This window comes from Sminthopsis crassicaudata, chromosome 4, assembly GCF_048593235.1.
Source record: "Sminthopsis crassicaudata isolate SCR6 chromosome 4, ASM4859323v1, whole genome shotgun sequence".
NCBI classification, from domain to species: Eukaryota; Metazoa; Chordata; class Mammalia; order Dasyuromorphia; family Dasyuridae; genus Sminthopsis; species Sminthopsis crassicaudata.
In genome coordinates, this window is record NC_133620.1 from 132957931 (window position 1) to 132976089 (window position 18159).

At 32.8% G+C, this 18159-nt stretch overlaps 1 protein-coding gene across 8 annotated transcripts in view; it reads left to right on the forward strand.

Annotated features, from left to right (window-relative positions):
- RSPH3 (radial spoke head 3) overlaps positions 1 to 18159 on the forward strand; it is a 113331-nt gene that overhangs the window by 44271 nt on the left and 50901 nt on the right. For all 8 annotated transcript variants that reach the window (XR_012489143.1, XR_012489145.1, XM_074309409.1 and 5 more), the window contains 5 exons: positions 4528 to 4673; positions 6022 to 6225; positions 7413 to 7575; positions 13733 to 13819; positions 17585 to 17865. Coding sequence is in view for 6 of the 8 variants with exons in the window: in XM_074309409.1 (XP_074165510.1) it covers positions 4528 to 4673; positions 6022 to 6225; positions 7413 to 7575; positions 13733 to 13819; positions 17585 to 17832 (848 nt within the window). In the remaining 2 variants the exon portion in view is untranslated. The remainder of the gene's footprint in view (positions 1 to 4527; positions 4674 to 6021; positions 6226 to 7412; positions 7576 to 13732; positions 13820 to 17584; positions 17866 to 18159) is intronic.

Below are 18159 nucleotides of genomic sequence, written 5' to 3' on the forward strand. Positions count from 1 at the left end.
CTATAGAAAAAGTTAGCTAACAGTTGAGGAATCTTTTGAAAATGAAAGTGAAGGTGGTGGGAGCAGAGCCAAGATGACAAGAGTAAAGGCAGGGATATGTCATTAATCTCCTAGATTCCCTTCTAAATAGCATTAAAATAATTCCTCCAAACAAATTCTGAAGTGGGCAGTACAAAGCACCTAAATAAAAACTAACTACATAATAGGACATTAAAAACCTCAAACCAAATGCAGAGAAGCAGAAATACAAAATACATCCTTTTTACATCATAATGCAGTAAAAAACTGTATTCAATAAAGGGCCAGGGAAACAAAGATTAAAAATTAATTTGAAATTAAATAACCTGATCCTAAGAATGAATGGGTCAAAAAACAAATCACAGAAACAATCAATAATTTCATTAAAGAAAATGAAAATGAGACACCATATCCAAACTAATGGGATATGGCCAAAGAATACTTGGGGAAAATTTTTTTAGCTAAATGCTTTTATCAATAAAATAGAGAAAGAGTAGATCAATGAATTGAGCATTTAAAAAAAAAAGAGAGGAAAAAAAACACTTCAATTAAATACCAAGTTGAAAATCCTGAAAATCAAAAAGAGAAATTAATAAAATGGAAAATAAAAAATAATTGAACTAGTAAATAACACTGAAATCTGGTTTTATGAAAAGAGTTTAACCACTGATTGATTTTTTTTAAAGAAAGAAGAAAACCAGATTGCCAGTATCAAAATGAAAAAAGTTAATTCACCACCATTGAAGATGAAATTAAAGCACTTATTAGCATCTATTTTGCCCAGTTATATATGAATATATCAATCTAAGTGAAATGGATAAATATTTACAAAAATATAAATTGTCCAGATTAACAGAAGAGGAAGTAAAATATTGAAATAACCATATCTTTGAAAAAGAAATTGAGCAGACCATTAGTGAACCCCCTAAGAAAAAATCCCCAGGAACCAGATGACTTCACAAATGAATTCTTCTGAACATTTAAACAAATAATTCATTCCAATGTTATCTATAAACTACTTGGAAAAATAGGCAAAAAAGTCTTACCAAATTCCGTTTTTAACACAAGTGTAATGCTGATAACTAAACCAGGAAAATCAAAAACAAAAAAAGAAAAACTATAGACCATTTTCTCTAATAAATATTGATTCAAAAAATTTAAATAAAATAAACACTAGGAGATTACAGAAATATTCTATATTCTCATCTGTTAATATGGGCAATTTATATTTTTGTAAATATTCATCCATTTCACTTAGATTGTCTTATTTGTTTGTACGTAACTGGGCAAAATAGTTTCCAATAATTGCTTTAATTTCATCTTCATTGGTGAATTTTTTTCATTTTTGATACTGGTAATCTGTTTTTCTTCTTTCCAAAAAACAAATTAACTAGTGATTAATCTATTGTATTGGTTTTCCCATAAAACCAGGTTCCACAAATGGTTTGGCAATTGTCAATGTTGTAAAATTACCCATGCAAATATCTGGTAAATAAAACTATTAAAATTAAAAAAAAAAAAAAAAAAAAACAGGTTCCAGCTTTACTTACTAGTTCAGTAGTTTGTTGGGGGAGGGGGGGTTACTTTCAATTTTATTAATCTCTCCTTTGATTTTTAGAATTTGGTGTCTGGGGATTTTTAATTTATTCTTTCTCTCTCTCTCTCTCTTTTTTTTTTTACATGCCCAATTCGTTGATCTGCTCTTTCTCTATTTTATTGACGTGTAGGCATTTAGATTTAAAAAAAAAAAAATTCTCCTAAGTATTTCTTTGGCCACATCCCATTAATTTGGATATGTTGTCTTGTCATGCTCAATGAAGTGATTTGCTGTTTTTATGATTTGTTCTTTTGTTGTGTTCTGCTTCCTATAGCCCAAGTTGGGGTGACAAAATATACTGTTGCTTTCTAGAACCCCCACATTGGGGTGATTAAAATATAGCTTCCTAGTGGAAAAATGATGAGGACAGGACTCCTGAGGATGGTGGGAAAATGGAGTCCCTTTATTTCAAGGGCTTTCCGCTTTTTATAGTAAAAAAAACAACACTGAACATGTGGGGCCACATAAACAACCTGATATTGTAGATAGTTTGCCACCTGGTATTACTCTTCCACCTGCTCTCATTCTGCTTTAATTACAACACAGGTGGTCACCACCCCCAGACTTCTCAGGAAGGCCGAAAGCCCTTAGAGGAAATGGGAGCCAAACCAGACATTGTTAGCAGATTCCCTCTGGGCTGAAGGGTCTTGTACCTCATGCATCATTCCTCCATTGTCTGTGACCTTCTACATTCTTTGACCTGCTCATTATTTTTTTTTCCTCACTAATATTTTATTAAAGATAGTTCTCAACATTCATTTTTTTGGGGTCAGTCAATAAACATTTATCTTTTTAACTAAGACAATTTGTTTTATTTTTTAAATTAAAGCTTTTTATTTTCAAAACATATGTATGGATAATTTTTCAACATTAACCCTTGCAAAACCTTGTGTTCCAATTTCCTCCCTATCCCCCATCCCCTCTCCTAGATGACAAGTAATCCAATATATGTTAAACATGGTAGAAATATATGTTAAATTCAATATATGCATACATATTTATACTATTATCTTGCTGCACAAGAAAAATAAAATCAAACAGGAAAAAATGAGAAAGAAAATAAAATTCAAGAAAACAACAACAAAAAGAATAAAAATGCTATTCAACATTCATTTCTGTAAAACTTTGTGTTCCATATTTTTTCTCTCTCCTTCCCTTACCACCCCTCCCTCCCCCTAGTAAGCAACCCACTCATTCTTTAGGATTAGGTTACTTAATTTCCAATTAATTTTTAATCTATGTTTTCATGGGTTTTTATTGAATGTAATTTTATTGCATTATGATTTGAAAAGGATGTATTTACTATTTCTGCTTTTCTGCATTTGAAGTTTTTAATGTCTTGGTCAGTTTTCTGATAAAATATGTTAAAACAGCGCCATATTGTTTTTAAAAGATACATTTTTAAATGGAGGAAATGGGAGGCTCTTTCAATAAAAATAGCTATCTGTAATGAGATCTATCAATTAAAAAGATAAGATAAATTGTTAATGAAAGCCAATACATGGAGAAAATGGTGGAAATTTTGGATACAAGCAGAGAATATGTGAGAAATAAAATTTAAGTTTCATAAAGCAAATCAAAAGAAACAGAATATGCAATAAAATGGAAAAATAATTGATACCTTATATCTTAGAAAGCTAATTTAAATCACAGTCTTAATCTGAAAAAAAAAAGGCAGAGAAACCCTATTTTTAAGGAAATTACAAAAGATCATTCTAAAATATCTTTCTAGAATTACAGCTCTATTGAAGTTTCTTCTACCATCCCTCTCCTTTGCTTCTTCCCATTGAGACAATTGATTCTGTACCTTAAATTTTACTGTGCTGAACTGAATCTTGCAGTACAGTTATATTTTTCCAGAAACAGAAGAAATTTCCAGCAGGAAATACCACAGGCAGCATAGCTAGTTAAAATGTATTACTATTTAAATAAAGAATGCAGTGAATATGTTGCTAGCATGTGATAAAGACAAGCCAGTGTCTTGTCCTGAATTATGGATGGCCAGGCACATGTGAACAGGAGCTAACCACTTCTACCAGGACTATAAATTGACTTGAGTGGTCTCTGAACACTGGGCCTTTCACTGTTTTCTGTACAAGACTTAACTAAATAACCTTACACTTTTTTGCAAACACATCATTTTAGAGTAAGCAGAATTCAGGTATTTTTTAACACACCAACCCTAATAGATCCTTTGGTAGTCAATAACTCTTTGATTCATCAGCCATTAAATAATTATATATAACATTCTCCTTTCTTTGGAGAAAGACTCCATTCTGACCAGACTGCCTGATTTCAAAGTAGGTCTATATCACATAATTAAAAAATCAGAGAATCATTCAGTGTACTCACCTCATCTCTGTGCTTATAATTTTGCCAGGATAATTTATTGACAATTTCATCCTATGAAAGCTGAATTCTAGGAATTTATTCACATTATAAGAACCATATACCAGAATGAACTATAGATCTCTTTAAGATAAGATTTGACCAAATTTATGTGTTTAAAGACCAGCAAGAAAAGATATCATGAGTGATATTCTTTTAAAAGTTTTGAAAATTTTTCATAATTTTATACATTAGACCTCCTAGTTCTTTATTCTCATATGTTTATTTGGCTAATTTTCCATCCTCAATTATACATTAAGCTTTTTCATTATTATTATTAACTATCTACTACTATATCCTACCTTATTACAATCCCTTTAGTAGTACACAGCACATACAACTTAGTAAATATTATAAACTAAGTATGTTTTCCTCAAGAATATATATGAAACCTAATTGCATCTTTAAGCTGGATCTCACATTTGATTATTTTGATTTAGAGAATAATATTCTTACTCATAAATATTTCAAATAATGCATGTAATGACAAAAATTTAAACAATGCTTATGGCATTTCTTCTTAGAGTTATATTTAGAAGAGCTTGCTGACCGCATAATAGAAGTTGATATGGAATGTCAAACTGATGCGTTTTTGGATAGACCACCATCACCACTATTTATCCCAGCTAAAACTGGTAAAGATGTAGCCACTCAAATATTAGAAGGCGAGGTATGGAAAACTTGTTTTTCTCTTCATAAAGTATATTTATATTGAGTGAGAGTTTGTCGGTCAACAGGCATTTATTCAGATCTTACTACATGCTTGAGATATAAAGAAAGCAAAAACAATTCTTATAGAGGAAGCTTGCAAATAAGCATTTATAAACTATATTCAGAATAGATGGAAAGTAGTCTGAAAGAGAACACCTGCAGGAAGTGATATTTCAGTGAAGTTTTGAAAGAAGCCAGAAATCCTAAGTAGTAGAGATAGGAAGGGAGAGCATGCCAGGCCTAGAGGACAGTGCAGTGCTATAGCGGTGATAAATAATACTTGGCACTGATACAGAACTTCTATAATCTCATTTTATTTCCATAATAACCCTGTGAGAAAGGTGATGTTAATATCCCCATTTTATAGATGAGAAAATTTAGACAGAAAAAAGATAAATGACTTGTCCAACGTTACCCAAGCAGTACATTTCTGAGGCAGGATTAGAACTTAGATTTCCCTAACTCCAAGTCCAATGCTCTTAGCTACTGTGCTTTCTGCCTGTCTCAGTAGCTTGTTCCAAAGATGTAAATCTATCTTAGAGATGGGATGTCTATGAGAGGTTGTGAGTAAGCCAGGTGGCTGGATCTTAAGTCCCAAAAGGGCAAGGTGTAAGAAGGTGGGAAGATTAGCAATAGACCAAGCTTGTCAGGACCAACAAAAGGCTTTTATGTTTTTGATCCTGGTGTTGCCAGATGATCTCTAGAGTACTCAATAGAAGAGAAGGGGCAGGGAACTACATAGTCAGACCTTCATTTGAGAAAAATCATTTTAGCAGCTAAGTGAAGTGGATACATGAGGTGAGCCAAAGGAGCTGGGAGCATTCTGCACTAAAGACACAAGTGAATTAGCATAATCCAGTTTTCATATTCTTTTGCAATGCATATATTGACTTAGAAAGGATTGAATGCATCTTTAAGGAAAGAAATCTCAAAAAACTGCTATTAAGGAAATAGAAGAAAGGAAGCTAAAGATGGTAGGGTATAAGCACGAGGCGATTAGCAAGCCAGCCTCTTGTGCATTTGCTACTAGATATTGCTGAGACCTTTTCAGCAATAAAATATGCTACTAAAATATGAGATTCTTTCAGGGAGAACAATAGTAAAACAAGAAAGTTTGTCCTTGAATACATAATTGGATCTTAAAGGTTTTAAATGTTGAAGGTTTGTTATTTTGTCTTCATGGATTCCTATTTGGATTTAATTTATCTGTGGTAGGCTCATACCTCAAGTGTCAGCAAATAAAATATTCTGCTCTGTAATGATTGAAATTTGTGAAGCTAACAGCTAATTTCTTTTGGCTTCCTAAGCTGTTTGACTTTGACATTGAAGTCAAACCAATGTTAGAGGTTTTGGTGGGAAAGACCATTGAACAGTCTTTGCTGGAAGTGATGGAGGAAGAAGAATTGGCTGAACTACAAATGCAACAACAACAGTTTGAAGAATTGCGGAATCTGGAGCTTGCAGAAGTACAGCGACTTGAAGAGCAAGAGAGGCGCCACCAGAAGGAGAAGGTATAACAGTGTTAGGTTGTCCCTTTGTTGTTCCCATTATTGATATTGTGCATTCAGTTACTTTGGGATTCTCCTATTAACTGGAAATAAGACTTATTGAAAAAAATAATAATTTGGAATACTTATTTGGCCAGCTCACACCTCTACACTAGACCACAGGGTCCTTCATGAATTACTTTCTTTATAAAAGAATTTTTTACTTAAGGTTTCTGAACTGAGTAGTTCTAATTTAGCCTTGGATTTCTCAAAAAAGAAGATCCAAGATACTGAATCTATAATAGTGTCTCCTTTTAATCAGAGCCTGAAGACTCTTAACATTATTAAATATGGATACCTATAAGTTTTCATTTTAAAATAGTATTTATTAAACAAACTTAATATTTTTGTTAGATACTTAAAAATGAATTTTATTCTTCTCTAGTTAAGCATAGATACTCAGTAGCTTGAGTACCTCTTTCAGACCACCAGAAACTATAGCTTACTTAATAAGTGTAAATTGATAATTTATTGAATAGTACTCTTTTATTTAACCATTATATATGCTGTCTGATAGCTTTTAACATTGAGGTAAAACCCTGGTTACAAGCCTTAAAATGAGGCAGGATAGAGAACAGAACATTATTTCCACCTGTGATTATTTGATCTCTGTTTCCCATATTCCTTGTATCTTTGTAGGACCTTTTTTTATGAACACAGAAAACATATGTGATGACAAATTTACTGACACCATTGAATATAAGTAAGACATATACATATCCTAGAAATGGAGATACAGGAAGCACCACTTCAAATAACTAATAGAACTACTTCTTTAGTCTTTGTGATAACTAGGAAATGGAAAGGGAAATACTAGATTTTTTTTTCCCTTCTACTAAATAAAGTTTATTACCAGTGTTCTATGTGCATAAAGGTGAATAGTATCCAATATACACGAGGGCTGCATGGATAATGAGTCTCATTTCAACATTTTATATTGCATGCTTGTGTAAAATATGCAGAGTTGAGAGAAGGATTAAATATGGCATACATGATAAGAAATATGAACATTCAACAAACATTTTACTTTATATTTTTAGGTTCTATATTTGGAGCAGCAACATAAGAGAATAAATTACATGATAGTCTTATTATTGTTCCTTAGAAATACTACATAAGCATGACTTTTCATCATCTATTTTTTTTGGCAGGAACGTCGCAGACAGCAACAACTAGAAGTAGTACATAAACAGAATGAGACTTCACAGAAAATTGCAGCTCGAGCATATGCTAAGATGTATCTGGCTGACCTCCTTCCCTCTGTCTTTAGTAATCTCAGGGATAAGGGTTACTTCTATGATCCTGTAGAAAGAGGTTTGTTGCAATTCTTTGTTTTGATATATTAACTCCCAAATAGCACTAATTTTCAGTAATATTCTGTAATAATTTGCATATAGTACTTTGGTATAACAAAGAATTTTAATACCCTTTTCATTTTGAAGAAAAAAAAAAGGATTGGTTTTTTTTTTGTTTTTTTTGTTTTTTTTTAGCTAAGCATTCTGGTCTCCAGGCTAGCATGTTCCCTGTTCCTTTAATGATATGGCATATTAAGTTCCTTCACCATTCTTGTTGTTTCCCTCTCAACTGTCCCCAGCTTATCAATGACTTTCAAAAAATAGGTTACTTAGCTAAAAGTCAAAATTTCAGATGTCTTGTGATAAGGGCAGGAAGACAATAATTTCCCTAGTATTGTACCCTATGCCTCTCTCAATGCAGACTTTACCATCTCACACGAATTATATTGAGCTTATAGAGCCAATTACAACTCCAGATCTTTTATAGATTATCTGTAGTTGTGCTTCCCTGTACTTGGAAAATAGTAACAGTTTTCATTTATCCATATTGAATTTCATCTTAATAAATTTTGTTCACTTTTCTAGCCTGTCAAGATCTTTGTTAATCCTGATGCTATCACCCACTGAATTAATTATTCCTCCCAATTTTGACTCATCTATAAATACATAAAAATGTGAAGGATAGTGTGATGGTAGGAAATAGCTACTAGTCCAATTTAATTGGAACATAAAATGTGTCAAGGGAAATAATGTGAAAAAAGCTAGTAATACTCATAGATGACAGTACATGAAGGCCTTTAAATGGTACCTTACAGAGTTTATATTTTATCCTGGAGAGCATTGGGACTCTTAAGTATATTCAGTAGGACAGGGAAATAATCAGACTTGGACTTTAAAAAGATTTTAACTGTTGAATAAGAACAAGATTACAAAGACAAAAGAGATTAGAGGAAAACAAAGATTTAAACGAAAGGTGATAGAGACCTTTATGAACTAAAGTGGAAAAAAAGAGAGAGGGATACAAAGGATGTGATAGAAATGGAATTGGCAGGACATGGCAACTAATTGCATATAGAAGATGAGAAAGAGGAGGGAAGAGTCAAATGTGACTTCTCTCAAATATAAAGAAGACTAAGAATGTTCACTTAAGAAACACTTCCGCATTAACCTATCCATAGATGAGTCAGAAGGAGAGAGCTTAAAGAAAATAGAAAATAAAATTTTAGCAAAGTGGCAGGATACAAAATAAATCCACATAAATCCTCAGCATTCTTATATATCACCAACAAAATGCAACAGCAAGAGATACAAAGAGAAATTCCATTCCAAACAAATGTTGAGAGTATAAAGTATTTGGGAATCCATCTACCAAAGAATAGTCAGGAATTATATGAGAAAAATTACAAAACACTTGCCACAAAAATAAAGTCAGATTTAAGTCAGATTTAAATAATTGGAAAGACATTCAGTGCTCTTGGATAGGCCGAGCGAATATAATAAAGATGACAATACTCCCCAAACTAATCTATTTATTTAGTGCTATACCAATCAGACTCCCAAGAAACTATTTTAATGACCTAGAAAAAATAACAACAAAATTCATATGGAAGAATAAAAAGTCGAGAATTGCAAGGGAACTAATGAAAAAAAAGTCAGAGGAAGGTGGTCTATTATATAGCAGCAGTCACCAAAACCATTTGGTATTGGCTAAGAAATAGAACGGTAGATCAGTGGAACAGATTAGATACAAAGGACAAAAAAGGGTATAACTATAGCAATCTAATCTTTGACAAACCCAAAGATACCAACATTAGGGACAAAAATTCATTATTCGGAAGAAACTGTTGGGAAAACTGGAAATTAGTATGGCAGAAATTAGATATGGACCCACACTTAACACCATATCCCAAGATAAGATCAAAATGGGTCCATGATTTAGGCATAAAGAATGAGATCATAAATAGATTAGAGGAACAGAGAATAGTCTACCTCTCAGACCTGTGGAGAAGGAAGGAATTTATGACCAGAGGAGAATTAGAGATAATTATTGATCACAAATAGAAGATTTTGATTACATCAAACTAAAAAGTTTCTGTATAAACAATACTAATGCAAACAAGATTAGAAGGGAAGTAACATTGGGAAAATATTTTTAAAAGGAAAGGTTCTGACTAAGGTCTCATTTCCAAAATATATAGAGAACTGACCCTGATTTATAGGAAACCAAACCATTCTCCAATTGATAAATGGTCAAGGGATAGGAACAGACAATTCTCAGATGATGAAATTGAAACTATTTCCACTCATATGAAAGAGTGTTCCAAATCACTACTGATCAGAGAAATTCAAATTAAGACAACTCTGAGATACCACTACACACCTGTCAGATTGGCTAAAATGACAGGAACAAATAATGATGAATGTTGGAGGGGATGTGGGAAAACTGGGACACTGATACATTGTTGGTGGAGTTGTGAAAGAATCCAGCCATTCTGGAGAGCAATTTGGAACTATGCCCAAAAAGTTGTCAAACTGTGCATACCCTTTGACCCAGCATTGCTGTTATTGGGATTATATCCCAAAGAAATACTAAAGAGTGGAAAGGGACCTGTATGTGCCAAAATGTTTGTGGCAGCTCTTTTTGTTGTAGCTAGAAACTGGAAGTTGAATGGATGCCCATCAATTGGAGAATGGTTGGGTAAATTGTGGTATATGAAGGTTATGGAATATTATTGCTCTGTAAGAAATGACCAGCAGGAGGAATACAGAGAGGCTTGGAGAGACTTAAATCAACTGTTGCTGAGTGAAATGAGCAGAACCAGAAGATCACTATACACTTCAACAACAATACTGTATGAGGATGTATTCTGATGGAAGTGGAAATCTTCAACATAAAGAAGATCCAACTCACTTCCAGTTGATCAATGATGGACAGAAATAACTATACCCAGAGAAGGAACACTGGGAAGCGAATGTAAATTGTTAGCACTACTGTCTATCTATCCAGGTTACTTATACCTTCGGAAGCTAATAATTAATGTGCAACAAGAAAATGGTATTTACACACATATATTGTATCTAGGTTATATTGTAACACATGTAAAATGTATGGGATTACCTGCCATCGGGGGGAGGGAGTGGAGGGAGGGAGGGGATAATTTGTAAAAATGAATAAAAAAAATGATGCAAAAAAAAAAAAGAAAATAGAAAATAAAGGAAGAGTGATACTGTAAAGCTAAGAGAGAAAAGAATATAGAGTTTTGAAGTGATGAAATGACAAACAGCTGCTCAGAGAGGATGATTGCTGAAAGAAACTACTAGATTTGATAATGATGCAATTATTACTGATATACAAGAATAATTTCAATGCAAGGTTTGAGTGTCAAAGCCCAAATACAAGAGATTGAAGAGGCAGGGGATATGAATTGTGGTTCTATCATCTATTATTAGCTATTCCTCTCAGTCTTGGGTTTTTCAGTTCATCTTTAATTGACTTAAAACATTGAACCAGACAGGAAAAAAACAAGAACCTTGAAGGCCAAAGATGGGCATAATTCAGGACATATCCTATTTAGGAAAGAAACATTTGGCTACTTTTTGATTAGTTTCTTAAGTCCTCTAGCTTCGTTTTTGTTTTTTATTGTGGAAGAGACCTTAAATTTGCTCTCCTCTCTTGATTTTACAGATGAGAAAAAGTAAAGATGCATTTGAACAGTTAGTGATTTCTTCAAGGTATCATTCATCTGGTCTGCCCATTGCTGGGAGTAGAGCCCAGGTCCTTTTATTCTTGCCATGGTGCTCTCTATTGAAGCACACTCCTTTCAATTTATAACTATTAGCCTATAAAAAACAATTACAAAATACTTGTCATTTAGGAAATGCCAAGGCAGAGTACTGGAAGAATACAATAAGCCTTCAATTAGCTTCATTAGAATTAGCTAGATGATTCTTCTCCCACTCCCTCACATATATAGATGCATATATATAGGGAAAATTCCTTTTCCATATGCTGTAGAGAACTAGAGAGATGTGGATATTTGTCCTTCTGTCCCAAGACAACAGAGCTGTTGAGTGTTCTCTTTGAAGTCAATTTTTTTTTTTTTATTATTGTGTTAGTTTCTTACTGCTGCTGCTGCTGCTTATTTCAGGCATGGCTGCCAGTATTTCTAACCTTCAGTGTTCTTCTCTTCCTCTTCTTTCTACTTTTCCTTTTTTCTTTTCTGTTAATTCTCCCATATTTCTCAACTTTCAGTGAAAAGACTTAATAAAAGCTTTCTTTCTGATTGGTGAGTTTAGCATTTATATATATGAGATGTAAGATAGAATCTTTTGGTCTTCAATTCTTTGATGATTTCTTTGTTATCAGCTCTCCAGTATCTACTTTGCTACCAAAATTTCTTTCCCTTCCCCCCCCTCCTAGTGCCCACTCCCACTGCCTGTGACCTATTTCAAGATTTAGAGCTGTTTTAAGCACTTGAGAGTGCCAGAAGACTGATCTTCTTAAGAGTTCAAGTTTTATATGATTAAATAGCTTTTAACTGAAACAGATTTCTTATCTATATAAATTCTTCTTTGCCAAGCACTTTAGTGTTCAAGTATAGGAAATTACATCAGTGGCATAGATCTGTAAGGAATACTTCCTCCTTGCCTTTTTACTAAGTCAGGTCCTAACTCCAGAATCAATTAGTAGATGATCAAATCCAAGGCACTTAATATCTTTGGTCCTATTTCCTCATCTATAAAATAGGAGAGGGCTGGTGGTCTGGCTCTGCCATTCTATGATTATGTGACCTAGTTTTAAAACAAAAATGAATTGACTGTTGACTTTTAATATTGCTCTTTTCCAAACGTCCCGTCTCTCTCTTTTTTTTAACCTTCACTTTCAGATCCAGTTCAAGAGACTAGTTAAGACAGATACCACATATACCTGGAGTTCAGAAAAACTACCCTTTCAGTCTAGTATGGACAATGACAAATAAGTCTAAAAAAATTATACTCTTTTATTGTCATCTTTTCCTGATTCAATTGTGTTTAACATAATTGAACTTTAATTAGTAGCTTTGCATATTAGACTGCTAGAGCTAAGAAAGTGAAAGCATAGTGATTTCTTAATAAAAATAGATATACAAAAAAATAGGACAGATTCTTATATGACTTCTAGTTCATGTTTGTTACCCTTCTTGGAAAATTAGCTCTACTATTCTGTTTTTGTTTTTGTGTTTTTTTTTTTAGTTTTGTTTTTGTTTAACAATACTTCGTTGTAAAGCTCTTTTGAGTGAGATAGGGGGTGGGAAATTTCTGGGAAATAACAGGTTTTTTGTTTTTTGTTTTAAGAATCAACAAAAAAATACTTAAGGTATAAATATAGTAATGAAAAATTTTAAATGGTCTTTCTTTGAGTCTGTTTATTTATAAAGTAAGAATGGGATAGTTCAGTAGACTACCAGATCTGGAGTCAAGAGAACCAAAATTCAAATCTGACCTCTGGTACTTTCTAGACTTGTGATCCTGAGCAAGTCACTTAATTTTATGTTTGCCTCAGTTTCTTCATCTGGAAAATGAGCTGGAAAAGGAAATAGCAAACCATTCTAGTATCTTTGCCAAGAAAACCCCAAATGATCAAGAAGAATCGAACATAACTGAAAAACAACTAAACAACAACAAAGAGTGTTGAGCTGGATCCAGGATTTCTTAACCAAGGGTGCATTAACAGCCCATGAATATGGATGGGGAAATATTTTAATAGCTGTTTTTTTAAACATAGTTTATTTCCTTTGTAATCTTATGTTATTCTGAAGAAATGTTATTTTGAGAAAAGGTCTGTAAGCTTTATCAGACTGCCATAGAGATACATGACACAAAAAATATATTAACAACATAACCCTCACTCCTCCCCACCAGCCTCATGTTAGATGTCTGTTAAAGATCCTGATAGTTTTAAAATTCTGTATTCTTTAAGTCTCTTTTAATATTTGAAAAAATTTGTATAAAAGGCAAAAAAAGAAGTGATTAGCTCTTTTACTTATAAAACAAAGTATATTATCTTTAACCTTACAATCTAAAGGAAATTTTTATTATTGTACTATATACTCATATATTAGAAAAAACACAATCTCCTTTTTGCTAGGAATGATTTTTAAAATTTCATTTTTAGAATTTTTTGTCTTAATTTATAGATATTGAAGTTGGATTCCTACCATGGCTGATGCATGAAGTAGATAAGACAATAGAATACAACATGCTGGGGAGAATAGTACTTGACAGTAAGTTATGTTTTTTATGCTTTCATTAAGTCTTTTTTCAGAATGATACTATCAATTTGTTTTTGCTGCAATTGTAATTTTTATATTGTAAGGATAAGATCAACTTATAGCAATGAGCTAGTGTTTATTAAGTACTTACTATGTGCCACACTTTGGCTTAAGTGATGGAGATACACAGAAAATGTAAAAATGGTCTCTGCTCTCTAAGAGCTTACAATCCAACAGAGGAGACCATAGTTCAATAAATAAATAAATAATCACATGAGCACTGTGTGTGTGTGTGTGTGTGTGTGCGCGCGCGCGCGCGAGCTCGCACAGGATACTACATACAAAGGAAGAATTACCTTATGGAGTGAGGGCCAATTGAGATAAAATAAGAAGATTGTCCAGAGGCAAGCAGGCAGGATATATGGGGAGTGATAGTTTCAAAAATGGCTGTAATATAAAAAGCAAATATCATCAAGAAAAATGTTATAAGAAAAAATTTAATAAAGCTAATAAAACTAATCTAACAAAATACATGATATGGCATTCCTAACTAGATCATACCAATATATAAGAAATGATGATACTATATAAGTTAAATTACAGATTTAATATTATTCATATCAAACCAAGGCAGGGGAAGGGGTATTTTATAGAGCAAGATAAAACAGTAATAAAAGTCATTTGAAAGAGTAAAGGAAGGATGAAAAAGAAATAAAAAAAAAAAAAATAATGCTACTAGACCTGAAATTATACTATGTGGCTATAATTATCAAACCTATTAGGTATGGGTTAAAAAAATTAGAAGAATAAGTCAGTAGGATAGACCAGATAAGGATAAATAAAAATGATTAAACTCAACCTGGTGCTAAACCCAGTTCAACATAATTTGGAAATTATCCATAAATTACCTGGAAATATTTTCCTTTTTGACTAGAATTTCAGGAAAAATTGGAAATATTTTGTCACAAATTAGGTTGATACAAGACACCACAATAAGTTCAAAGTGAATATGTAACCTGAATATTAAAGGTTATACCATAAAAATGTAGTGAAAACCAGATCATCTACTCATTACAGGTTTGGCTAGGAAGAATATTCTTTGCAATAGATGGAAGTAATCATAAATAAAAGATATATTTAGGGAATTTTAAATATAAATAATTTTGATTCTATGACATTTAAAAGCTTTTGCATTAACAAAATCCAGACAGCTAGGATAAGAAGAGAAGTAATTGACTGGGGGAAATTTTTGAGCAAATTTTTGCATCAAATATCTTTGATGAGAATCTAATGACTAAGAAATATAGGAGCTTATAAAATCAAAAGCCATTCCCATATGAATAAATGGTTTAAAAAAAAAAAGAGAGAGAGAGAGAGAGAGAACAAAATAGCTTTGAAGAAAAGAACTGCTTATTAATTATTTAAAAGATGACTAACCACAATAAGATGAAACCAAAACAACTTTGAATTTTCACTTAACACCCAGAAAATTAGCAAACGTTAAAAAGAATTATATTATTCATATCTAGAAATGTTATAGAAAGACAAGACTGAGTAGTGCATAAATGGTCCATGCTGGAAAATAGTTTGGAATTATGCTATTAAAGTGACTAAAATTCCTTTTGAAACCACTGCTAAACATATGCCCTAAGGAAATCAGTGATAAAAAAAGAAAGGCCTAATACCAAGTCAAAAAATGAAATAATTCCCTGCCCTCAGGGAGCTTATATTATTTTTTATAATATTCTTGTGAATTTACCTTCGTCCTTTTTATTTAAATAAATTTTATTATGCCTTTTGTTTTTGTCATCTTTGATCCAAATGTATTTCACTGTCAGACTCGGATTATTAATATCAAGCAATATAAAGTGGATATGTGCTTACCCAAATTGTTCACCACTGTGATAGAAGATACCCAGCACAGAGCTGAAATCAAAAACGGGGATCCTTATAGATGGTGAAAGTCCCTCCAGTGCTTCAGTTTATGGACTACATTGCACTGTTTGAATTGAGCCTGAAACAGTATTATAGAATCTCCTAAATGAATATTTGGCTTAACCATTCACATTAAAAAAATAACAAAAAACAAAACCTGAATAGATTAAGAATGTCTGTTTTCCAAACTATATGTGATTATATGAAAAGAATCAAGATTATTTTTGGAAAATTAGAGAGTTCTTATAACCATCCCAACATGTGCATTATAACAAATGCTTTTAATATGGCTGTTATATTTTTATGTCAGCTAAGTCATAGGTTGTTATATAGTCTTTGAAGAAGTGAGTGAAAGCATATCTCCCTCCACACAGAAGAGAGCAGCAAAATTGTGAGGGCAGGCTGTTGTCACTAGTGGTTTTACTTTATTGTTTTCCTTTGTTACAAGGGGGGAAGAGTTTACTAAATATAACTGGAAATCCAGAAAAGGACTATCATAAAATACAAGAAGTGACAAGGAAAAAAGGGGAGCAGCAGATACAATCCTAAATCTCATTTGAACTGGCCAAAGAAGGGAAGGACACACACACACACACACACACACATTCACATACATACACACACACACACACACACACACTCTCTCTCTGTCTGTCTCTCTCTCTCATACATACACACTCACACATTCCTCTCCACAAAGAAAGGGAAGGATAGAGGGAGAGAGTAGTCCTGAGTAAAATAAATTCATAATTTCCTCTAGAAAAAATATTTTAGATTCATCTTATTAAAATTCAATATTATATTTAGGTCCACACACCTTTATATATAATTGCTTGTGGTCTCTGAGGTCCCTTCTAGGTAAAATTCTATGATCTTATTGATGAGGTATAGGGGAACAGAAGCCTGAATCCCTCAGAAGTATATTTTGGCTTGGGACCGGTGTCGTAAGGTACCTCAAAAGAATTTATAGGTTTAGACCATTTCAGATCAAGAGTAAAAGATTTTATTACATTGTTGTCAGAAGCTAAGATTCAAAAAAGAGTTTAGCAGTTAACAAGGAAAGAGACACCATAACAAAGGGAAGACACTATGAGGCAGGCAGAATTCCTGAAGAACTAGATACTATGACTGTAAAGTTTCTAAAGAACTCACCATTGTGATGCTTAGTAAGCAGGCTAAATTTCTAAAAATGAGTTAATGGGTAATTTATGCCAATGGCAAACTAATTTCTCACAAAGGAGTTAGCAGAAAAAATAGGGTACAAATAGGTTCTTTTATAGGAGAAAATAATAATCTTGGGGGTTGACATCTTATAGCTTGGCCCTCTGATTGGATACAGTAACTGCGGGGTCATGATGATTTTGTCAGTACAAGAAATTTGACAAGAAATTCAATCAATGCCTACTGCAATCAAGGCGCTCTTAAGGAGAAGATAATCCTGTCAATGCCCTTCCCTGATTGCTACAGAAGAGAGTAGTTTGGCCTCCTGGGTTTTTTTTTTTACAGTAAGAAAAGAAAAGGCCTAGTTAAGAGCAAGAAATAATGACCCTTCCTTTGGCCCATATAGACACTGGGTTGCTAGCAGGTACATGGCCTTTTAAGCCTGGGGTCTTATTCACCCCACAATTATGATTTAGATTAGTTAGGGCCTATGGTAAGAAATGCTGTTTTTATTTAATATTCTTATGATATACTTTTTTTAATAAGAAAGTAAAGTACATTGAAATTGGAGGAGAAGAGATACTGGTAAACTTTTTGTTTATTAATATTGAAAATGCAAAATCACAGTTGTGTCTACTTATAGTATTTTTCATCTTTCTTTATTATTTTTTTTTTTGGTAGTGTTGATTCGTGAAGTGGTTGAAACTAGGTTGAATATGTTTGAACAGCTTGGAGCTAAACAGTCAGAGGTTTTACCTCATGAGAATAACAAAGAAAGGGAAGAATCATTGATAACAGGAGCTGAACAAATCACTGAGTCACAAAGGAGTTCACAATGGGATTCACAACGGGATTCACAATCAAGATATGATTCTTTGGATTCATCATTTGATGATAAAAGGGAATCCTTCGCATCTTTTGATCCATGAAACCAAATGACAGCCAAACCATCAAATAATCAGGTATGGTAATCTAGTGTTTCTCTTCCCCTAAATTAATAGAAGTTATCTTCCATTAGGTTAGTGTTTTCTTACCTTAAAATTGAGCAGACTGTCTCATTTTCAGGATGCAAATATAATTTGGAAGGGTCCCAAGGGCCCTATCTACTGCACCATATTTTTAAGCAATCTCTTTTATAAATTAAATGTTTCAGATACAGAATAACTATAATTTTTTTTCTCAAAATAGGTCCTTTTAACTGATAAATGCAAAAAAATTATTACAAATGTTTTCTGTGGGACATTTAGTAGATACTT